The 22,051-nt window shown below is 39.7% G+C and overlaps 1 protein-coding gene across 1 annotated transcript; it reads left to right on the top strand.

Moving 5' to 3' along the window:
• The first annotated feature begins 7,890 nt into the window (after positions 1-7,890).
• Positions 7,891-21,693, top strand: VHA-A (vacuolar ATP synthase subunit A). Its single transcript, XM_087689811.1, has 20 exons — positions 7,891-8,162; positions 8,757-8,883; positions 8,963-9,018; positions 9,098-9,154; positions 9,281-9,392; positions 9,479-9,516; positions 9,603-9,704; positions 17,110-17,166; positions 17,261-17,332; positions 17,412-17,513; positions 17,615-17,677; positions 17,764-17,896; positions 18,826-18,932; positions 19,549-19,743; positions 19,847-19,933; positions 20,299-20,403; positions 20,555-20,652; positions 20,756-20,834; positions 20,940-21,028; positions 21,119-21,693. The coding sequence occupies exons 1-20, from the start codon at positions 8,085-8,087 to the stop codon at positions 21,231-21,233; spliced, it is 1,872 nt and encodes a 623-aa protein (XP_087545937.1). The 5' UTR covers positions 7,891-8,084; the 3' UTR covers positions 21,234-21,693.
• Positions 21,694-22,051: the final 358 nt, after the last annotated feature.

The raw sequence follows: 22,051 nt of genomic DNA, 5'->3' as shown, positions 1-22,051 counted from the left end.
CCCCTTCTTTTCCCCTATTTTTAGCAAATCATGCCGGTCCGCATCAGCCCATTATCCTCGGGGCATGAGACCTTGCAATTCTTTGCCATCCAATGCTTCAAACCTCATGGAAAATGATGTAGTAAATGCAAAGATACAATTTCAAACTTTCTCTCTCATTTTTCTCTCTCCTCTTTGTTCCTTATTCACATGGTTCACATGGCTGCATATGAGAGAGAGCGGGGAAGCTAATTTGATGAATCAAGGATGGATGATGGTTCAAAAGTATAATGGCACGTAGATCGGGTGATTTGACTACGACAATGGATGGAAAATAGCATCAACGGCTCCATTTTTTCGAAATACGAGGTATACATATGCAGATTTTAGAGCAAGTGACTGTTATTTAATTTTTATGATGAATCTTACGTGCATATGATGAAAGGATGATTGAAAATGGTTGAAATTTGTTTGTTGATGTCAGTAATTTCAAAAATTTAGTCATTTTCCTTCATTCATATTAAAAATAATAAACTCGTAAAACTCGAAACATGAGATTTAATGGAAATGGTATTATTCTTGGGTTTTGGAAATCAAATGATGTTCACATGGCATGAAAATGAGTATGCTAATGGATCACACTTCATATAAGTCATACAAATTAGAAAACTTAGAAAAATCAATTGCATATGTTGAAATAAATGTAAAAATTTATGGAAAATAGGCAAATGAAGGGAAAAAATAAAAAACAATAATTTTTACACGTTAAAAATTAAAAAAAAAAACTAGAAGAATGGTTGTGATTGTCTAATGAAGATAAAGCATGAGGATATGTGTTTAGAGCTTGTTTCTATGGAAAATTATCACAAAATATTCCTAATTTGTGCAAGTAAGTAAAATGTAAATGGTAGGGGATGTAAGGATGCAGTGAAAAGATATTCTATTAAGTTACTAATTTCTTTACATATCTTAGCATATAGGCTGTGGTTTATATAAGTTTTAAGGGGTTTAGTAGCACAAATTAGCCCGATGTTGTTCCTTGATAGTGCAACACGGTACTAGTAGAAAGAAATCATGAAAAGATTATTTTTGCACATCACATTGGCTAGAGTTTAGTTAAGTTGTTTGAGCACAGAGTGTCATACACTTTGCATATGAAATCTAAATATGGTATCAAAAGATAAATTTCTAGATGCATTGCAATTGTATGTCTAGGTTACGACCAACATTGAGAGTGTAAGATCCTCCTTTGCTATAGGGTAGTGCAATATCTTAGGAAACGAATTAAGTGAGGAATATATATAGTCTCATGGATCGTTACGCTTATATTATGAGAGAACTTGTAACGTGCCGCCCGAGCTCGACGATACGTTCTTAGTAGCCCATCAAGAGATGTCCTAGGAAGCGCAGTCCGGGATTTTGATAAAACCCTCAGAGTTTGCTAACTAGGCTCACTTGAGTCTACCCCGCAGTGGAAGTTCGGGCCGCTCCCACAAGGATTGACCTAAGTTTTTGTGGTCAAATCTATTACTAGTGGCTAATTAATATTAGTGGATTCTCAAGTGATGTGAGTCGATCTTTCTGGTTTCTAATGATCCATCAAAGTGCGATTTTTATTCCTTCTTAGGAAAGCTCTCGGATTACCAAGACCATCTAGCCATAGGTCTAGATCCGTCGGGGGTCCATCCTCTCGCTTCCCTCGAGAGAGTAGTTTTAGTTATTTAATTACCTACCACTTTAGGTTCAACATATAAAATCAGCTTCCTTGAATTATCTCCTGATACAAATTCGTTACACGCCTTTAATTTACGATTAAAAAATAGAATAAAGCAATTCCTTCTTAATAGTTCCTTTCAAAAAAATGACTTTTACAATGTTTTTTGTTCAAAATAAAATATTATTCTCTCTAAGCTCCGTTCCCCAACTAGTATTGGAACCCCCAGAACACAGTATGGAAATCGAAGAGCAGTTGGCAGTTCATAAGAGCCTAAGGAGTTTATGACCAGAGCCCCCTTGTATCCTCACCTCCTCCTGTCGACTAGAGTTCCCTACAACAAGACCTTTTGCGTCATGATTGGTCTAAACTCACTAACGTGAAACAAAAAAAGAAAAAACCCTTGGAGTAAATTTTATTCACACTGGTCTTGGGGAGGTCTAGTGCCATGAAAAACACTGCCTTAGTCGGCGTTATGTGTTCACCAGAATATTGCCTCAGTCGTTGATCTGTACTCGTTCATCCATCTTTTAGCCCGATGATTTTAGGAAAGATCAGTACCTAGCTTACAATCACAAACATCTTATTTCAAATACATTATACATAAACTCTTAACAAGTTTATTTCCAAGACAAATCTTTTCTTTCCAAAAATAATAATATCGAGACAATTTAACATAAGTGGCAAAATAACTATAAGTGACAAAATAACTTCGAGACAAATCAGCTCAAGTAGCAAAATAACTTCGAGACAAATCAACATAAGTGGCAATACCTTCCAATAGTCTTCTTGGATTCCCTCTTCCTTGGGGATTAGTTTGGATTGAATTTAAGCAATAATTTCATACTTGAGGATAACTCCCTTGGAGTTTCGGGGTCTTTGCCCACAATAAAAGAAAATCTTGATTAGTTTAATTACGAACAGTATCATTTGGCAATTGCATCTCAATATCTCTTATATATTGAGGATTAGAATTTGTGATTAAGAGATTTCATTTGTTCAACACAAAAATAAAAATATTAAATCTTTTAGAGACACAGTATCTTCCTTGTACTCGCATAGGTTCATATTGTACAAACCCAAGTTAACCCTTGGAATTTGAGATTAAGAATTCCTCAAAGAAGTTATATATATGAATCAAATAAAATCTTATTTTTCACATGCAGCTTCTATTGCCTATTCATGGAATAAAGGCCAGCTAGCTGCTTTTATTTAATAAAATTAGTACCTAAAGATCAGTGATGGGTACTTGGTTGATGGTATTCGCGGCTTTGTTTGTAATCCCTATCCTCGCCATTCTGTTTGTAGTAATTGTGTCTGCAATGTTATTAGCAGCTCCTATCTCCGCAAAAAAGGAAAATTTGGCGAAGGAGCTTGGGGGTAATTAGATTGACGGAATTTTGATTGACTCGGGAGGGGGGGAGGGAAGCGATCACTAAAGATTTTGAGAAATCGAGGAGAGTCTTGATTCCATAGGAAGGAATATGATAGAAAGGATGGATGAATTGAATTTGAGAGCTCACACAATATCCTCCTTGTCTTCTTGACAAGAAATTCCCGTGCTCGCACTTCTCTTGCCTCACTCCCTCTTGTTCTATACTCCTGAGAAGAGCCTCTCCCCTCTTGCTTGGACTACTCTCAATGGCTCCCCATGCCTCTTATTTATAGCTAAATTAGAAAGGAAGGGTTGTGTCTAAGAAGAATTCTTTATGGAGGGGATCTTGGCAAAATTAGCAATTTGATGCTCAGATCACAAATCTGATGGTTCCGTTGGCTCCGAAAGGGGGGTAAAACTGTAACACACTTGGTTAGAAATCTTCTAGTTCACTCTTTCTTCTTCTTCCTGTTCGAAGTGTTGTTTGCTGCTTGTAAACTACGATTGCGACACGTGCGATTTCGCTAATCCCTTTTTTTACATTCAATCTCCAATATTGGCTGGAAAAAAAAACCACTTACTTTTATTTTACGTGGCATCTTGTTCTAGAAATTTTCATGTCTTTTTAGGATATTTACAATAAATAATATCTAAATTATGCTAGTATTATCCAAAAATTCAATATTTTTGGACCGTCCATATTATACATATTCACACTAATGACTAATATGTCTCATAACTCTCATTCACATGGTAACTTCCGTGATTAGTGGCTACAGTCCTTGTCAATCCAAAAAATGTTGGGTTACGATCCTCGGATCTTTTTGCTCGAGAACTTCTTTATTTAATGATTTTAAAGTCCATTTTGCAAGAACTTGGAAAATTTTTAAATTAAAGTCGGGGATATCACATGACTCTATTACGCTTGTGTTTTATGTTGGAGATGACACATCATGGGCCCAATCCCCAAATATAAAAGAGCCATAGGAGCCACATCACTATGCTAGGGGGAGCTCTTCATGTATGTGAATCAAGGTGTTGATCACTTGTATGTTTGGATACTCCCTTTGTTGGAGTTGGGAGGGAAAAAAAACCATTGGACTGCAAATCGACACAAACATGTGATTTATTTAGAGTAGTATTTAGCCTCCAGATGCTCTTGGCCATGAGGCCGTGAGGGTGGTTTGGTGAGCATAGGAAGCCTTGACTAGAGCCCTAGAGCTGTCAGGCCCGTTTTAGGTCATGACACCCTTATTTCTTCTCCTATGAAAGGCATGCTAGAGGAATTGCCTTCCACAAGATACAACAGCTCGTGTGCTTCTTGCATGGTATGCTCACAAACTCTTCTCATTGGAGGCATAAGATCAATTGCTTGCAATATATCATCATCCCTCTACACATATTTGTAAAGATAGACAATATACTGGCAAAACATTACATTTAATGCATGCCTCTATACCACAATGATAAGCAAATCACATACACTTTACTCATCGCTAACTTGTAATTTAAGATCACTTTTTCTATGATTTTTGATTGGAACTCATTGTAGCATTGCACATACTTTATGGACAAATGACATTTTTGAAAATTTGCCTACTTATAGTGAGTGCAAGGACATTGGACATGCTGATTGAGATATGTCTCTCGATCTGACATGTCAAGCTTCATTGTTGCTTATTTTTGCTACAATGTAAGTAAAGTCAAAAATTTCATTACTTTACTATTCTTTTATATACTACCTTATGTATTTAATAGATCATCCACGATGCCTTGCACTAGTTTTATACTTGGGATGCTAAACATGTGGTTTGCCATGTTGATACTTACCTCTCTCTCTCTCTTTTCCTTTCTCTCTTTTCTTCTCTCCTATTCTCACTTTCTCACTCTCACTCACTCACTCACTCACTCTCTCTCTCTCTCACACACACACACACACTCTCTCTCTCTCTCTCCCCCTTTTCCTTTCTTTTCTTCTCCCTACTCAGTCACACATACACACTCTCTCTTTCTTCCTCACACACACACTCTCTCTCTCTCTCACACACACACATTCACATACACACATACTCTCTTTCCTTCTCTCCTACTCACTCACTCACTCACTAGCTCACTTGCTCACACACACACACACACACACACACACACACACACACACACACACTCTCTCTCTCTCTCTCTCTCTCTCTCTCTCTCTCTCTCTCTCTCTCTCTCTCTCTCTCTCTCTCTCTCTCCACGTGTGCACCTCCTATTTTTTGTCCCTATCTCCTACTTACTCTCCCTCTAAGTCTCTCTCTTGTTCTCAAACTCTCTCTCCCTCTCCCTCTCCCCCTTCTCCTTTCCCTTTCTCTCTTTCCTTCTCTCCCACACACACACACACACACACACACACACATTTTCTCTCTCTCTCTCTCTCTCTCTCTCTCTCTCACTCAAATGTTATCTTTCTCTAAATCATATCCTTTCTCTCCTATATTAGAAATAATTTTGTAAATATTTTTTATCAAATAACTACATTTAAAAACCTATTTTTATATTAAAATAATATTTAATAATTTTTAAAATCTCTCATTGCATCTCTCTTATACACCATCTCTCTCTTTCCAAGTATCAATAGTTTTCTCTCTCCCTTTCCTTCTCTAATTCCCTTCCCTCCCTCCCTCTCTCTCTTTCTCCCTCTCTTTTTTGATTTTTCTCTCTCCCTTTCCTTCTCCAACTCCCCTCCCTCCCTCCCTCTCTCTGTCTCTCTATCTCTCTCTCCCCTTGCCCAATTTTTATAAATTTCTCTCCCCCTCCATGTCCCCCCTCCCCCTCCCTCTCCTTCCCTATCCATCTTCTCTCCCCTTCTCTTTCTCTCCCCCCTTTTTCTTTTCCAATTTCCATTATTCTCTCTCTCTCTCTCTCAATAATTGTGGAAAAAATGTAGCGATTGTTTTAGCCCTTTTTGTCTCATAGTATAGTGTCGCTATGAGTATCGTTATTCATAAGGATGCAACACTAACGAAAAACATTGCTAACTAGTGCCAATATTGTTCCATTCCCTTATAGTGTCATTAGAGATTTTATAACTTCTTCTATCATAATTGAAAGGCAAATGGGGGGTCTTGATATTCTTAAAACAAAATTTATATTTATTCTCTACACTTTTCTCATCTTTACCACCTCTCATGTTGTGCTTCTAGTATTTCCACTCCACTTATCATATGTCCTTTTCATTCCTTTATTGCCTTTGCCTTCATAATTCAATTATTATTCTAACTGATCTTTACATATTCGATGTGACCATTAGCAAATGCTTTCACCTTGTTTATTTTGATAATGATGGGGTCAATTAGTATTAAGAGGCTTTTCAAGTCCGTGAATGGGTACAAGTTTGTACTTTAAAGGATGTACTAGTGAGGGAATGAAAATGTAAGGTAAGAAGTTTTGTTAATCATAATAATACAATGGAACTATGTTGTTGTTATCATTGCAATAAAATGGAACTGTGTTGTTGAATGTTAAGGTAACCAACTATGTTTGGCCAATAAATGACATCTCTCATAAATGTAGTTTCTCCATTCTTCATCATAAATGACTAAATGTACATATTCATAAATGGTTCAAACATATAGGCATTTCAATTCACACATTGCTTTTCATTAGAGGCACAATATTAGGTACATAGTACTCACCATAATCCATGAGGATCCATGACTGGTAGTACTCATCTTGACCTCCGCGTTTTTTCATAGGTTGGCAATTTTTGAAGACACAACTTCTCTTGGACATATCAAATAAAAGATTGCCATGCAATTTCAATGATCAAGCATGTTGGATGTGCTCAATATTTTTATCATATTGAGCTTGGAGATGAATGCATGCTTTGATGATGTGTCAACAACTCTTATTCAATAGACTTTGAGTGCCTAATGACAAAGAATTAAATACATGAAATTGAAGAAGAATAGCATGCAAAGAAGGATGTGAAAGCATCTTTGTGGACAAGGGACCATTAGATGTGAGATGTTGACAACTAAAAAAGAATTAGAAATGAAATGTGGTGAACAATCAAAGATCTTTGTAATAAAATCTCTTGAGACTTAACATATAATTCACAAGTCCATCACATCTTACACAATTCGGCCTTGAAAACTCTCAACCACAAGATAATGCACAAGGCAAATGCAACACACAAGTAACATCAAACATCTCATTGTCAAATAACTAGCTAAGATTGCAAGCTATATCTTTGGACATTTGGCAATGCAAACTCCCCCAAGCATCCTAGTCCATTTTGGAGCGATGTGGCAACATTGCAATCATATGGATTTCACAGGAGAATGGTGGAAAATTGTGCTCAAGTGATAGATACATTTTGGGGGTTGTTTGGGGGGGGAGGGGCGGTGCGCACCTCTTAAGCAATTCAACCTTGAAAACTCTCAAACCACAAGATGGTGCACAAGGCAAATGCATCTCGCAAGCAACATCCAACATCTCATAATCTCACAACTAGCTAGAATTGTAGGCTATATCATTGGATATTTGCCAATGCAAACTCCACCCAAGCATCCTACTCCATTTTGGAGTGATGGGACACAACATTGCAATCATCTCGATATCATAGGAGAATGGTGGACAATTTGTGCTTCAGTGTATGGGGATGGGAGCATGGGGACGAAGTAGCGATGTGTAGAGTTATCCATGTTCCTATAATCACTAGGAGAATTGGGAGAATATGAAGAAAAGTGGAACAAATAGAAAGAGGAAAGGGGTGGGGTCATATGGGGAACCTCTAAGGAAGCCTTATGTGAGCTAAAAATACTGATGTCACTGGAAATGAGCATAGAGCAGCTTTTTTTGGGGGCCCAAGTACAGATTAAGCTTGGCACGCTTCTTTCTTCTCCCTTTCGGGTGTGATTCTTGTGTTACCCCCTCTCAGAAAACACCACCTTCCCCTGATACTTTTGCCTTCCTTCCCCTCCCTTCTCCCTTCACCCTAGTTTCTGTGCGGATCCCGACCATCCTCAAGACGCCATGCCCGCCATTTCTGTGGATGGCTTCGCCACCTTCGAGGATTTCGAGAAGGAAAGCGAGTATGGCTACGTTCGTAAGGTACTCGCATACTTCAAGATGTTTTTATTCCTCCGATTCGTAGCTTAATTCGGTATCCAGCCATGATTTCCATCAATCAGCAGTAACGACCAGTTGTTGTACTGATCTTTTGCTGGTTTCGGATCATTGTAATCAAGAAATGTTTCAATGATTTGTCACCGTTAGTAACATTCATTATTTGTAGCAATTATCTTTTGCCTTGTTTCGTTTTTGGAGATGCAATGTGTAGAGTTGCCATGCTTTATTCTTAATCTGCTTTGCCTACGATCTCGGCCATCGGCCAGTTGATCAGGAAAACGATCGATGTTGGAGCGCTAAAATCACCTGATCCAGATCTTACTTCTGTTTCTCCAAAGAGATGCTTTTAGAATGCTTTTTGATTATCAAGATTGGCCATCTGTTTCAATGACATATTGACCATTTACGTTGTCAGATTTTCTCCAAAAGTCAATGCAGGCTATCAGATGCAGTCTAAATAATCATCTGAAACATTGTCTGCAGTATCAGGGTCTTTGTCTAGGGTGCATACTTGACTTGTTTGAGCTCCTCAAAACCACACATTATTAATAACTGACAGTCCTTGTGGACCTGCAGGTTTCAGGGCCAGTGGTGGTGGCCGAAGGCATGGGAGGGGCAGCCATGTATGAGCTTGTGAGGGTTGGTCATGATAACCTAATTGGGGAAATCATCAGACTGGAGGGAGACTCTGCTACCATTCAAGGTACTGAGATGGTGTGCATGTAGTTTGGTATGTCAATCACCTTGAAAGATACTTTCTGATCAGTCTTATCATTCCTCAGTGTATGAGGAGACAGCTGGCTTGATGGTAAATGACCCTGTGCTACGAACACACAAGGTATGTTTCTTATAAAAATGATGGCAAGTTGTGCTGCTTTGTTACATGTTTCTCATCTGATTCTGTCTGATGCTGGCAGCCACTTTCAGCAGAGCTTGGACCTGGAATTCTTGGCAATATATTTGACGGAATCCAGGTACTTGGAGGTGTTGGTCTATAGTGAAGGGGGGTTGTATATAACCTGTTTAGCATGTTATGGGATTCATGTACCAATGGTTCTATAATGGACCAGCTGTGACTATTCTTTGTTGTTATTCGTTAGCGGCCACTAAAAGCAATTGCTGTGAAGTCGGGAGATGTTTATATTCCTCGCGGAGTTTCAGTGCCAGCTCTTGATAAGGACATCTCTTGGGAATTTGAACCTAAAAAACTAGGTGTCAGTTGGTTCACACTGCCTTTTCTGCTTAGCTTGCTTAAATACTTATATTCCAATTTCTCATTTGCCTATGTCTGAATGCAGGTGTTGGGGATGCATTAACAGGGGGTGACTTATATGCTGTAAGACTTTTGAGTAAATCTCAATTTAAGTACTAAACATGCCACACAGACTTATCTAAACAGCTTAATTGATTGTCTGTAAACAGGAGGTGTTTGAGAACAGTCTTGTGAAACATCACATTGCTGTACCACCTGGAGCCATGGGAAAAGTCACCTATATTGCACCACCTGGCCAATACACACTGAAGGTTCGTTTTCTGCTAGTCCAGCATGTCAAAATCTTCTATGCAGCCAAACATATCAATATCATGCTTTTGTGCACACGTCGATTGTGTGGAAGAACTTGACATTACATAGATCAAAGATTACAGAAAGTAATCGAGGACAGGTGAATACCTGATTACTTGTGCTATTTCCATTGATGAAGTATCTTGATACATGTCAAGCCTCCCTATATAGAACACATTGACTTTCTTCTTGAGACGTCAAAGTGGTGCTTTTAGAGGGCTCTTCATATGGCAAAAGCTTGAAACTTGAAAGGTTTCTGATCTGCTACCAACATGAAAGTGATCTCAAAACTGCAGTAACCTCAAGTCTGTTGTTGCGGAACACTCACATGTGTGAGGGAAAAAGATTGAGAATTTGAGAAGCAAAAGAACGAGGGCTGGTTCCCAAATCTGCCATATACTGAAGTGTATAACAAAGTACAAGATGTGAGCCTTAAGACTCTGTTTGCATCGGTGACTGTTTGAAACATAATCTCCTACCCATGAGAGTTCTTTACATGTGCTTTGACCATCCATGCTGATTGTCTAAAATACTCCTTGGCCAGCATGTGTAATTGGTTGTATACCAAACAATGCATGCAACATGTCTAGAGCAGAAGGAAGGTGCCATGTTAGAATCAAAGTTGTGATTTCATTCTCTTTCCTTTATTCTTCTTTGTTGTTTCCCTGAAGATGTGCCAACCACCAAGGCATAGGTAGTGGACCCTGCTCCACTCGACTTATCCTTTGATGTCGCAGATCCTACTTAAGGACCATAAAGACTAACTCCTCCCAGGTGATGGTGTCTTGAACATGAGAGATGAGGAGGCTGGTATAGAAGACATCATACTTTGGGGATGGTAGATGTGACAATAGGGCCACGGCCATGTCATCCTAAGCCACTTGCTTTTCAAGGGATGCAAGCTTACGTCTGTGTTAGAGTTTGTAGTGCTGTTTTCTGCTGCAGGTCTGTGTTCACCTCATGCCAGTGCTGATTCTGCCTGCGTTTATATGGGCTGCCGTTTTCCCACTTTCTGGGTTATTGTTCCTCCTGCTAGTTGACCTGTTTTCTGCACTGTACAGCCTGCGTTTTGTGATTGGCACCCTGCATTTTTCAATCAGACCCTGCGTTTGCGGCTTTTCTCCCTTTTGCTGAGCTGGGTCATGGGTGACTCCTAGTTGTTACCAAATTGTACGTCTCATGGGTGAGTCTGCATTTATGATGGGCATTTCTATGTTTTATGCTAGAGAGGGTTGAAGCTGGCTGTCTTGGTTTTGGGCACCAGTTCCTTGGGCTGCTGGACTAGTCTATCCACTTTGATATTGTCTGTGCCTATTTGTTGGCAGGCTCCCTCCTCCATGAATAGTCACTTCATTCACTTCAGTTGCATCCTAATGGAGACAGGGAGACTACACTCACTGCCAGTGACTCAGAGCCTGAGCTTTGTAGTGTCTTGTGCTTTGGAATATGGATTCCATTTTCCAAGCATATTTTTCCTGATTTCTTGTGTTCTTTGTAGTGTTCTTTCCTTTTTTGTTTGTGCAGTCTATTACAACAGTTTCACATGCTTCCATTGCTATCCCATATTCTTGGTATTAGTTGTCCATGTTAGAGTTTTTCATGCTGTTTTCTGCTGCAGATCTGCATTACCCTGTTCCAGTGCTGATTCTGCCTGTGTTTACCTGTTGCGGACTGCCGATATGGTTTCTTTACCATACAGCCTGTGTTAATCAGTCTGCACTGTGTTTCTTTTTTACTTCATCTTCTCTAACTCTCCTCTTCAATGACACCTTATTGTGCATCTATTGATGATAAGCTTCAGGGACTTGACTATCTCACTTGGAGTGTTGTGATAAAAAGCATGGTTTGTGTAGAAGCGCATATGGTATGTTGTTTCAAGAGCTATCTTGCGTCCTTGGATGCTAGTTCCTATTCCACCTACTGGGGCCGAGACGAGGAGGCGGCATTTCTTATTTAGGAGATAGGTGATGTTCGCGTTTGCTTTGCTCTTCTTAGAGGCATCTCTAAAGAGGTCCTTTTGGAGGTTACATCCTGTAGGATGGGTGTAGACGTGTGGGAGAAGATATAGCTCATGTACGAGGCTTTGCTGACCATACAAGTTGTAACCTTGTATGGTCACTCATAGGTTACTAGGTTCGAGATGACTGATGCGATTCAATCCTTTCTTGTTTAGGTGATCAAGATCTAGGATTAGCTTTGACACATGTAGTCTATCCTTCCAAAAGCACGTCTAGAAGCACATCTTATGGAGCACATCTTATGGAGACTATGATCTATCCTTTACAAGCTTCCTCTAGGTTTTGATGTTGTGTCCAAACCCTTATGCTTGAGTATGATGCTTCTTTGCATTTACAAGGGAGACTACCATCTTGAATGGTGGCCAACAAGAGGCTTATGCAACTTGAGAGAGAGGTGATAGAAAGATGAAGATGAAGATGCAATGTCATCATGGTGGCAAGAAGGGTTATCTTTGAAAGGAATGCAACAATGTAGCGGCATTGTGGAAGGAGCAATGGAAGAAGAAGTAGAAGGGCAAGGACTTTGACAAGCCATCATTCTCATTTGATTTAGAGTTTGTTTCTACCTCTTTGGCCACGGTGAAGGCTAAGGCTATGAAGGGTTCATGTTCTGTGGTAAAGGTGAAGGTCGTGAAGGCCTTCTCTTTGCCTTCTAGCCTAGTAGTATTGTCATTCCTCATGGCTCACTAGTGCTAGAGAGGAGTGTGAGAGTGTGGTGGTAGCAGGGCATCCTAGCCTCATCGATATGTAAGTGTAGTGGACCTAGATTGAAGCTTCCCACATGTATTGAAGTTTGGTAGGTTTTGAAATCTTGGAGCTGGGATGGACATCCATGTTCATGATGTAACCGGCCTGTTCACTGGGAAGGGCGGTAGTGTACAACCAAAATATATAAATGCTTTCACCCAATTAACAGTCGCCCACTTTACCTGAACTTAAAGACACAGAATTAAGAAGAAATACAAGAAGCTAGAATGCTCCTGTTGCCACACAGACACCTTGTTGGCCCCTAAGTTAGGCGCCCCTTGCGGTATTTCTTTATTTTTAAAAAAGAGAAAGTACAATGGGCTGTCTTTCACCTATTCTGGGTGAAATTTGACAGCATAATGGTACAATTTCTGACCCAAATCAAGTTGACCAGGAGGGGAAACTCTGCCCAAGTCTGGATCTTCTGGTTGGAGTGCAAAATTGACCATTTCAGCCTGCTGTATTTACTGGTTCAGACCTGTTCTGAAACCTGTTTACAACTCTTATTGTTTCCTGTACTATTCAGCCCACTGTAATTACTGGTTCAGACCTGTTCTGACACCTGTTTTCAGCTCATATTGCTCCCTGCACTGTCCTGCATCATCTGTGCCAAGTGCCCCTTGATTCTGGCATCAATTGGGCTCTGAAATACCCTCTTAACAGTCCAGAATCAGTTCTGGTTTAGTGCTGTTTCAGGCACTTGCTTGGTGAGGTTACCACCCTCACCTGTCCCTGCTGGGAATTGCAAACAACTGCTCCTGTTCCTGGAGAAAGGAGGCTCTTGCCTCATGCAAAAACAGCATATTCCACACAGCTATACCTAAATCAGAAGAAAGGCCCTTGATTCTGCAGCATAACCATATTGTCAGGGAGAGAGAGAGAGAGTAGGAAGCAAGCTCAACCCTCTGTGCATCATAGACAAGGTAGACCAGCTCTCAAGGGCTCTCCATTTGCAGCTGCTTTTCACAAATGAGCCCCTTTTTTGCCCAAAAATTGCACGCCAACCCTCTTTAAAGAGGTAAGTGCACACATTTGTGCCAAGTGGCAGCACTAGAAGATTTTTCCCGTTTCAGTCTTCTGGTTTAAAATTCTCCATGCTGGGTGTAGAATTTGACCTCGGCACAGACCAGAGGATTGATCCTTGTGCAAAAACGAAGGTAATGACGCGAACAGATTCTGAGGTCCAAAATTAGTAACTCCCTAAATTTTAGGAGTTGCTTCCATTGCATCCCACTAGTCTTCTGACCATCTTTGCAGACTATGGCTACATCCAAATTTGCAATGTAGCTCAACTGAAAGTGAATTTCCACTGATGACCCCACATGGACTAATCTCTTGAAGATTTGTCTATCTTCACTTTGAACTAGTCTCTTCTAGGCTAGTTCTTCAACACACTTGTCCATATACACTTTCACAAGTCTCTTTCAGGCTTGTCAATCTACAGTGCCATCAGTCTCTTCCAGACTTGTACTGGACCTTAACTATCCAGTCTTGACTCACTAGACATTCCTGTTTGTTTCACATACTGGCCATGCAACTCAGGTGTTTAGATTTCAAGAGGGATCCTTCCAAAAAGAAAAACCAAATAAAATATGTAATAAAGAAATCAACAAAAAGGTAATAGTTGTCACAGTCTTGTGACATTATTGCTGGGATATACATGATGAGCTATATTGTTTGACATAGAGCAAGCTACATGCGTTGCTTCTAGTTTGAGCTTACACGAGGGGACACTTTGGCGGTTTGGTTGAAGGTGGGAAATCCATAGTCATGATGTGCTTTTCGTGGAGTTGGTTAATGACAAGCATCAAGAGCAGTCTATTACAATAGTTTCTTGCGTTTCCATTGCTACCTCCTATTCTGACATTGGTGTGCTGGACGATTGCATATATTTCTCTTCCAAATGTGCGTTTTTAGGTTTGCAAGTTGCACCATAGTGTGTTCCCTATCTTGTGTGATCTATCCTTGTTTTGGAGTCGTTGCCTTGTTCAAACAAATGTTCCTTTGATTCTATCCACTGCTTGAACTCTTAGAGTTATGCTTCTTGGTAGCTTTCTCTCTCTCTCTCTCTCTCTCTCTCTCTCTTTGTCTCTTCTCTCCATCTTTTCTACCTCTTCTCTTCAATGTCGCCTCCCTGTACTATTGATGATAAGCTAAGGGGCCTGACTATCTCACTTGAAGTGCCATGATGATAGCTTGGTTTGTGCAAAAGCGCCAATGGTATGTTGTTTCAAGAGCCATCTTGCATTCTCAAATGCTAGATCCTATTCTAGATAACTCGAACTGAGACAATATGAGGAGGTAGTTTTTATTTGGGAGACTTGTATTGCTATAAGGTTGAAGTATAGTGAGATATAGGTTGATCTTTAACCTTCGATACAAATGACTGTCATAAATGACCAGCACTGCTTGGTCACAATTTGCCCCTTGATTATACAACAATCTAGGCGTAGTTTGGGTCTTCAATCTATTGCATGTGGGTCACAACAATTTGGGAATGGGCTAACCCTTGGATCAGCTGCAAATTAATGCCTCCAGTTGCTACATCCAATACTTGGGTCTTTAGTAATTGGTCATGGATCTGAAGGTGGCTGTGGAAACCCTAATGGTGGGTCACAACAATTTGGGAATGGGCTATCCCTCGGATCAGCTGCAAATTAATGCCTTTAGTTGCTATATGCAGTACTTGGGTCTTCAGTAATTGGCCATGGATCTGAAGGTGGCTGTGGAAACCCTTATGGCTACTGCAAATTAGGGTTTCAGCAGTGATTTCATCAATTGCTCTTCACCAAATCTAGCTTGAAGTGATCCAAAATGGCACCACACCTCAATCATTTGAAAATTTCATTGGTTGCTGCTGTTCTTAGTCGCTTCTAACTGTTTTGGACTGCCTTCACTCTCTGATTTGCACCAGCTGGCTGTTTTAATGTTGTCGTGGGTAGCAACTATGAATAGAATTATCTTGTTTATGAGAGGAACCCGAATGTTGCCTTGTATTTGATCATGAATACATTTAGTGCTTACTAATTACACAGATTCAAAGGATTGGAAGGCTAGATGTTTACCATAGATGATGTAGAGAGTGTGTTCTGAAAGATCAAGATGTTTGGTGCCAAATACTTTATGAGTATCATGATAGTCCTAGTGTGGGACATCGACTTATCGTCTTGCTAAGAGATAGTTGTATAGGTCTAGAATGTATAGGATGTCCTTGGTTTGGCATGTACAAGGAAATCCTTGACTAAGTAGTCACATATAACAAAGGCCTTGTCGATAAAGCTAAAAGGCCTAAGATGGGACGACTTCTCCACCCTTGGAAGATTGTCAAGAAAATTGAAAATATCTCCTTTGATTTCATTCTTGGATTACTTAGGATATAAGGGGGTTCCGCCTCTTTGTTTTAATTCTATATATCAACAAAAATGGCTAGGTTTACTCCAATCTCATTCGGTGTACAGCTCTAGAATTGATTAGACCTTTTGTAGAGAACCTATACCAATTATATGGCCTTCCTCCTAATATTGTTTCTAATCAGGATAGAAAGTTTATTAGTCACTTTCAGAGAGCTGTATTTAGGAGGCTGGACATTAATCGTAGCATGAGAATGGGGGATCTTCCATGATTTGATGGCAAATTAATAGGGTTAACCAAATCCCAGAAAATATGATTTGAGCCTTTGTAAGTGAAAGGCAAACTAACTGGGAAGAGTTCTTACCTTTTACTTTCCATATAACAGTGCCAAGCACTCTTTGACCGGATATAGTCCATTCAGGTTGATGTAGGATCATGCACGAATTGATGGGCAAATTGATAGGGCTAACCAAGTCTTAGAAATATGGTTTGAGCATTTGTAAGTGAAAGGCAAACTAATGGGGAACAGTTTACCTTTATTGGAGTTTGCATATAACAGTGTCAAGCACTCTTCCACAGGATATAGTCCATTTATGTTGATGTAAGGGTTTCAGCCTAAAGCTAATTATGCAGATTGCAAAAGGAGAGGGTTCATGCAACTGCTTTCTCTACTAAACCCTAATTCTGAAATCAAACCAGCAGTTGGCAATAATCCACCTGACAAAACACTTTATAACCAAGTTGGACTCCAATATTGGGTTTATGTTGGAGTAGAATGACATTTAACATGTTAAAGGAAAATGCCTAATTATATTGTGAGTTCATTAATATGTGCACATACAAGACATGCTTGACCTTTTTCTTTGTGTGCCTTTATTGTTTGAAATTTTCTTGCCCACACAAGATACACGTGATCATGTTCTCCCATTTTTTAAGAGTAATGAGATATTAATAGCTCACATTTTTCATTGGTGTCAGTCAGTGATCAGTAGAAATTGTGTTCTTAAGTGCACTAGTCTGCCTTAATGCACAGAAGTTGAGTACTTGAGTTTCTTACTTTTGAATGTTTTTAAAAGATTTTTAACATTGGGCCCAAAACCAGGCTGAAAATATGCAAGTACTTGTATAGTAAAAAATCAAGTTCAATCCAATGAAAGCTTTTCTGAGCTTTGTGAATATTGTACATGCTTGCATGACTTGTGGGCTACTTCAGACTTACTGGAATTGTATTTCTATTTGTTTTATTCAGGATACAGTCCTTGAGCTGGAGTTTCAGGGTGTCAAAAAGTCACTGACCATGCTTCAGGTAATTTGCTGGTCTTTTATGGCCTTTTGAGAGATTTGATCTGTTGAATGTTATCTTGTAAAATTTCTTGTTGGAACTTGGGTTGTTTGTGTAGACATGGCCAGTCCGTACACCACGGCCTGTTGCTACTAAACTTCCAGCTGATACACCTCTCTTAACTGGCCAGGTAGGTTACATGTCTTTGGTCCCTAGTTTTTCGGGGCTTATAATTACAGTAGAAGTTGACCTTTATTTTTTTGGCATAGAGAGTTCTTGATGCGCTCTTTCCATCAGTACTGGGTGGCACGTGTGCAATTCCTGGTGCTTTTGGATGTGGGAAAACTGTGATTAGTCAAGCTCTATCAAAGGTTTTCTCCTTCCTGAGTTTTGCATAAATAAGCTGTAGAACAGGCCTGTTTGGGGCTTTTCTCTTTATTATTGCCTAACTTTGTATCATCTTATTTTGCAGTATTCTAATTCAGATACAGTTGTTTATGTGGGATGTGGAGAGCGAGGAAATGAAATGGCTGAGGTTCCATAAATATTTCTCAATAATTTTGTTCTGCGCTAAAGTTTCGTACATCATTCCTTCTCATTTTCTCAAGGTTTGTTTTCCAGGTGCTGATGGATTTCCCACAGCTGACAATGACCTTGCCTGATGGAAGGGAAGAGTCTGTCATGAAAAGAACTACTCTAGTGGCTAACACATCTAACATGCCTGTGGCAGCTCGTGAAGCTTCTATTTACACAGGTTTGTGTGATCAAAGATGGCTGCATTCAGTCAACTTGTATTTATTTTAACTTTTCGCCCTTATTTAGCAACTTACTTTTAGGCTAGTAATGCTCATTGCTGTTCTCATTTTCAAGGTGTGGTTAGTCTGAGGTTGGTATCTCCACCAAGGGGATTTGTCTGCTCTAAGCTCTTCCACGAGTATATGTTTATTCTTTAAAGATGTCAGATGAGCTGCACATGCAAATCATGAATTTCAAGACAGATTAGTCCTGTACAGAAAGTACTGTACCTGTGGAATGGGTGCGCTATTCTATAACAGTTTCAATCCAAATCAAAGAACAGAAATCAAAGAACAGAAGCTAAATTCTGAGATGTACATGGGTGGAGCTTAGAGATTGTACATATATCATATGATGTAGAGAATGTTGTGCATGAGTCAGAATGACACATCTACACATATTAGTACTCCTTGCTGTGCTTGTCTGCATGCTCAGGTGTAGAGACTGTTAAGGCGTTCTTTGTAGAAGCATAACTGCATGCTGCAGCAGGTAGCATAGGTCTACTGGTTTAATGTGAACTTTCAACCGATTGGATGTTTGGCCAATTAAAATGTCTGATAGTGCCTGTTCTTAGACAATTGTCACCGCAGCAGCATCATTGAAGCTTACATATATGGCTGCTGGGTACTTATTAGTGTCTTGGATTGTCGGATGGTGGGCTAGATCAAACAAAGAGGATTTAATCGTGAGAAAAGTAGTAACACTTAACCCTTTCACCATGCATTGACTTGCAATGGAGTTCTAATTAGACTCCTTTAGGATTGTATTTTCAAATAAAACGAGAACATGTTTGCAATACTGGTTTCTCTATGTTGAAAATAAAATCTATAATGCCAGACAAACAGGATCCTTTGATATTTGATGTGCTTGGTGGTTGTTAATCTGCAGGTATTACTCTGGCAGAATACTTCCGGGATATGGGCTATAATGTTAGCATGATGGCAGATTCAACATCCCGATGGGCAGAGGCTCTTCGTGAGATTTCAGGCAGGCTGGTTTGTTTTTTGAGCCTTCAAGCCTATGCGCATTTTATTGAGCCTTCAAGCCTATGTGCATTTTATTGAATTTTGTAGGTAAATGGTTGGTGATTGTATACCAGGAAAACATAAATTGGTTTTGAATTGAAGAACATGCATGCTTGCATGTTGCTTTGGCTCTGTACAACTGTCTGTGTTTGTAGTTTATGCTGGTGTTCAAAAGTCTGTTCTGTTTGTTTGCTGGTTTCAAATTTTAGGGCGACTGTTTTAATAAGTGGAGAGGTTATAGAAGGCACCGGGTGTGATGAGTTTCAAGTGCTGTTACACAGTAGGACATCTGAGCATTTGGCTAGATTGTGAGCAGTAATCTAAATGCTAAATGCCCCTACATTGGCAGAAACAAAAGTGAACCCAATGTAGGGGCATTTTTGATTGCTGCTGTTGTTGTTTTTTTTTCTTTTTTTTTTTCCGGTTTTCAAAATTGAAGCTATGTTATCATGTTCCTATACCAGAGTTGATGTACATCAAATTTGAAGGATACTGCGCTTTTTCTTTATGATGCTGAAAGGGTTTGAACTTTCTTCAAATATGTTGGTGATGCGCATGATGATGGAAGTCTGGTTGATTGTTGTAGGCTGAAATGCCGGCCGATAGTGGTTACCCTGCCTACTTGTCAGCACGACTTGCATCCTTCTATGAAAGGGCAGGAAAAGTGAAATGTCTTGGGGGCCCAGACCGCACAGGTAGTGTAACCATAGTTGGAGCAGTTTCTCCTCCCGGTGGAGACTTTTCTGATCCAGTGACTGCTGCTACTCTTAGTATTGTACAAGTAAGCTTTTACCTGTTCTCACTGCAGGCACTGCTTCATTCAAGTGAATCAAGGTTGTTATATTTATTTTTGGGTGATAACATATGACATTGATACATGGCAGGTATTTTGGGGTTTGGATAAGAAGCTAGCCCAGCGGAAACATTTTCCTTCTGTCAACTGGCTTATATCTTACTCAAAGTATTCTAAGGTCTGTTGTATTCATTCATTTGAAGCAAGCTGTATCTGTCTTTTGCTAAAGCGAAACTGCACCCTACTCATGTCCCCCCTTCTTTTTCTTCTGTCCGCCCAGTCTTTTCTCCCATCTACCCAACTTGAGTTCTGTAGTGCTGCTGTTAACATTTCTTATTTAATCATTAAAAAATTGTTCTGGACCTTTGAGGGTTCCTGGGTGGTAACATCCTACTTTAATCACCTACAGCGAAGTTTATCCTAACAGTCCCTCCCCTTGCATGCATTGTGCAACAAAAATTTTGTTTAGTCAGATTTTCATCGATGGGTTTTTAGCTTGATACATAAATTATAATCTTTTTTCTGTGATTTGATGTGGGACAGGCACTGGAGCCGTTCTATGAAAACTTTGATCCAGATTTTGTTTCAATTAGGACCAAAGCTCGTGAAGTACTGCAACGTGAAGATGATTTGAATGAGATTGTACAGGTACAATACAAGAGCAACCTGTGACCATCATACTAAAGTACTTTTTGAGCATCACAGTTTTTGGTGTAGTTTGCTTCTGTATGAGATACTCAAATAGGAAGTGTCGAACTTTAGCACATCTTTATTCAGTTGACCAATATATTATTTGCAGCTTGTAGGCAAAGATGCCCTCGCTGAGACAGATAAGATAACCTTGGAGGTTGCCAAACTTCTTCGTGAAGATTATTTGGCACAGAATGCCTTTACCCCGTATGTGTTTTGCATGTCATTTTGTCAGCTTACTGTTTCTTCTTGTTCTCTATCTATGCCCAGGGGTATTGAGAACTAACATAAGAAATGGGTTGTCTTTCAGCTATGATAGGTTCTGCCCATTTTACAAATCTGTTTGGATGATGCGAAACATCATACATTTCAACACACTTGCAAATCAGGTGGGTTGCCTTAACATCTCTTTGATCAAGGAAGATTAATGTTTGAGATCACACATTGAAAGTTTGGTAGTGCATTACATGAGATCAAGTCTACCTGATTTGCAGGCTGTAGAAAGAGGAGCTGGAGCTGATGGTCAAAAGATAACTTACAACATAATTAAACAGCGCTTGGGGGATCTTATCTACAGACTAGTGTAGGCCACAACCTCCTGTGTGTCTTGAGTGCATCTCATCTTTGAGATGATGTGGATTTGTGTGGTTGATGTACTTCTTCAATGATGCAGGTCCCAGAAATTTGAAGATCCTTCTGAGGGTGAACATGCTCTAATTGAGAAATATAAGAAGCTGTATGAAGACCTTACAAATGGGTTCAGAAACCTCGAAGATGACTATCGCTAAGAGTGGTGGGAGGGCCATGGAAGCATCCTCTTACCTGTGCTATAAATTTTGCAGTCTGTATGAGTACGGGCCCCAAAGTACACATTGTTCCATTCTTGAGGCTCTAAGTCCGGTGATAGTTTTAGAGAGCTCAAGCTCACTGGCGTCAATTATTCTTTATCTTCTGTATAATCGAGACTGCCCCAAAGTTCATGCTTTTTACTCAATAAAGTTGGAATGCTTTTGTAGAAAGTTCTGAAAATGTGTCTTTACTGTGCTGTTGATTGTGGACTTGTGCTGTTATCCTAAGATATTTGGAGCAAAAACTTAGGGTGGATTTGGTAGAAAAGTGCAAATGTGCAAGAGCTGACTAGGCTCACAGCCAACTTTGCCAACTTCTTCATTCTATGCTCAAAAAGAAAAGCAAGAGACTCAGTAAATGCTAATTTTCAGTTAGTGCTTGCGAACTTTTTATTTCCAATCAATCCATTGTAGGAAGTTGGACAGTTTCAAACAATGTGCACAAGCTTGAAGACGTAGGTAGTATCATGTCTCGAATAGTTTGGGGCTCTTGTGGAAATTAGGAGCCTCTTGATGAGAGTTTCTGCCTTTTTGAGTTAGGTGAAAATACAAAGAAAATTACAAAAGCCACTTATAGTCTATTTCTGGTTTTGGTGAAGAGAGGTAACTAAAATGAAATGGGGATGGCATGTGTATGCTAAACTGTTGAGGCACAAAATTGAAACAAGAAACTAGTTTATTGAGATGGAGCCATAGAAAGACAACTAAAAGCAAACCCCTCAACATACCTATTTGGTAAAGCAAAATGATTGCTATAT

This window comes from Lygodium microphyllum, chromosome 12, assembly GCF_053477565.2.
Source record: "Lygodium microphyllum isolate KBCC chromosome 12, Lygodium_microphyllum_v1.1.10, whole genome shotgun sequence".
NCBI lineage: Eukaryota > Viridiplantae > Streptophyta > Polypodiopsida > Schizaeales > Lygodiaceae > Lygodium > Lygodium microphyllum.
Note: the sequence above shows the minus strand (reverse complement) of the source record. Positions and strands in the feature narration are given on the sequence as shown.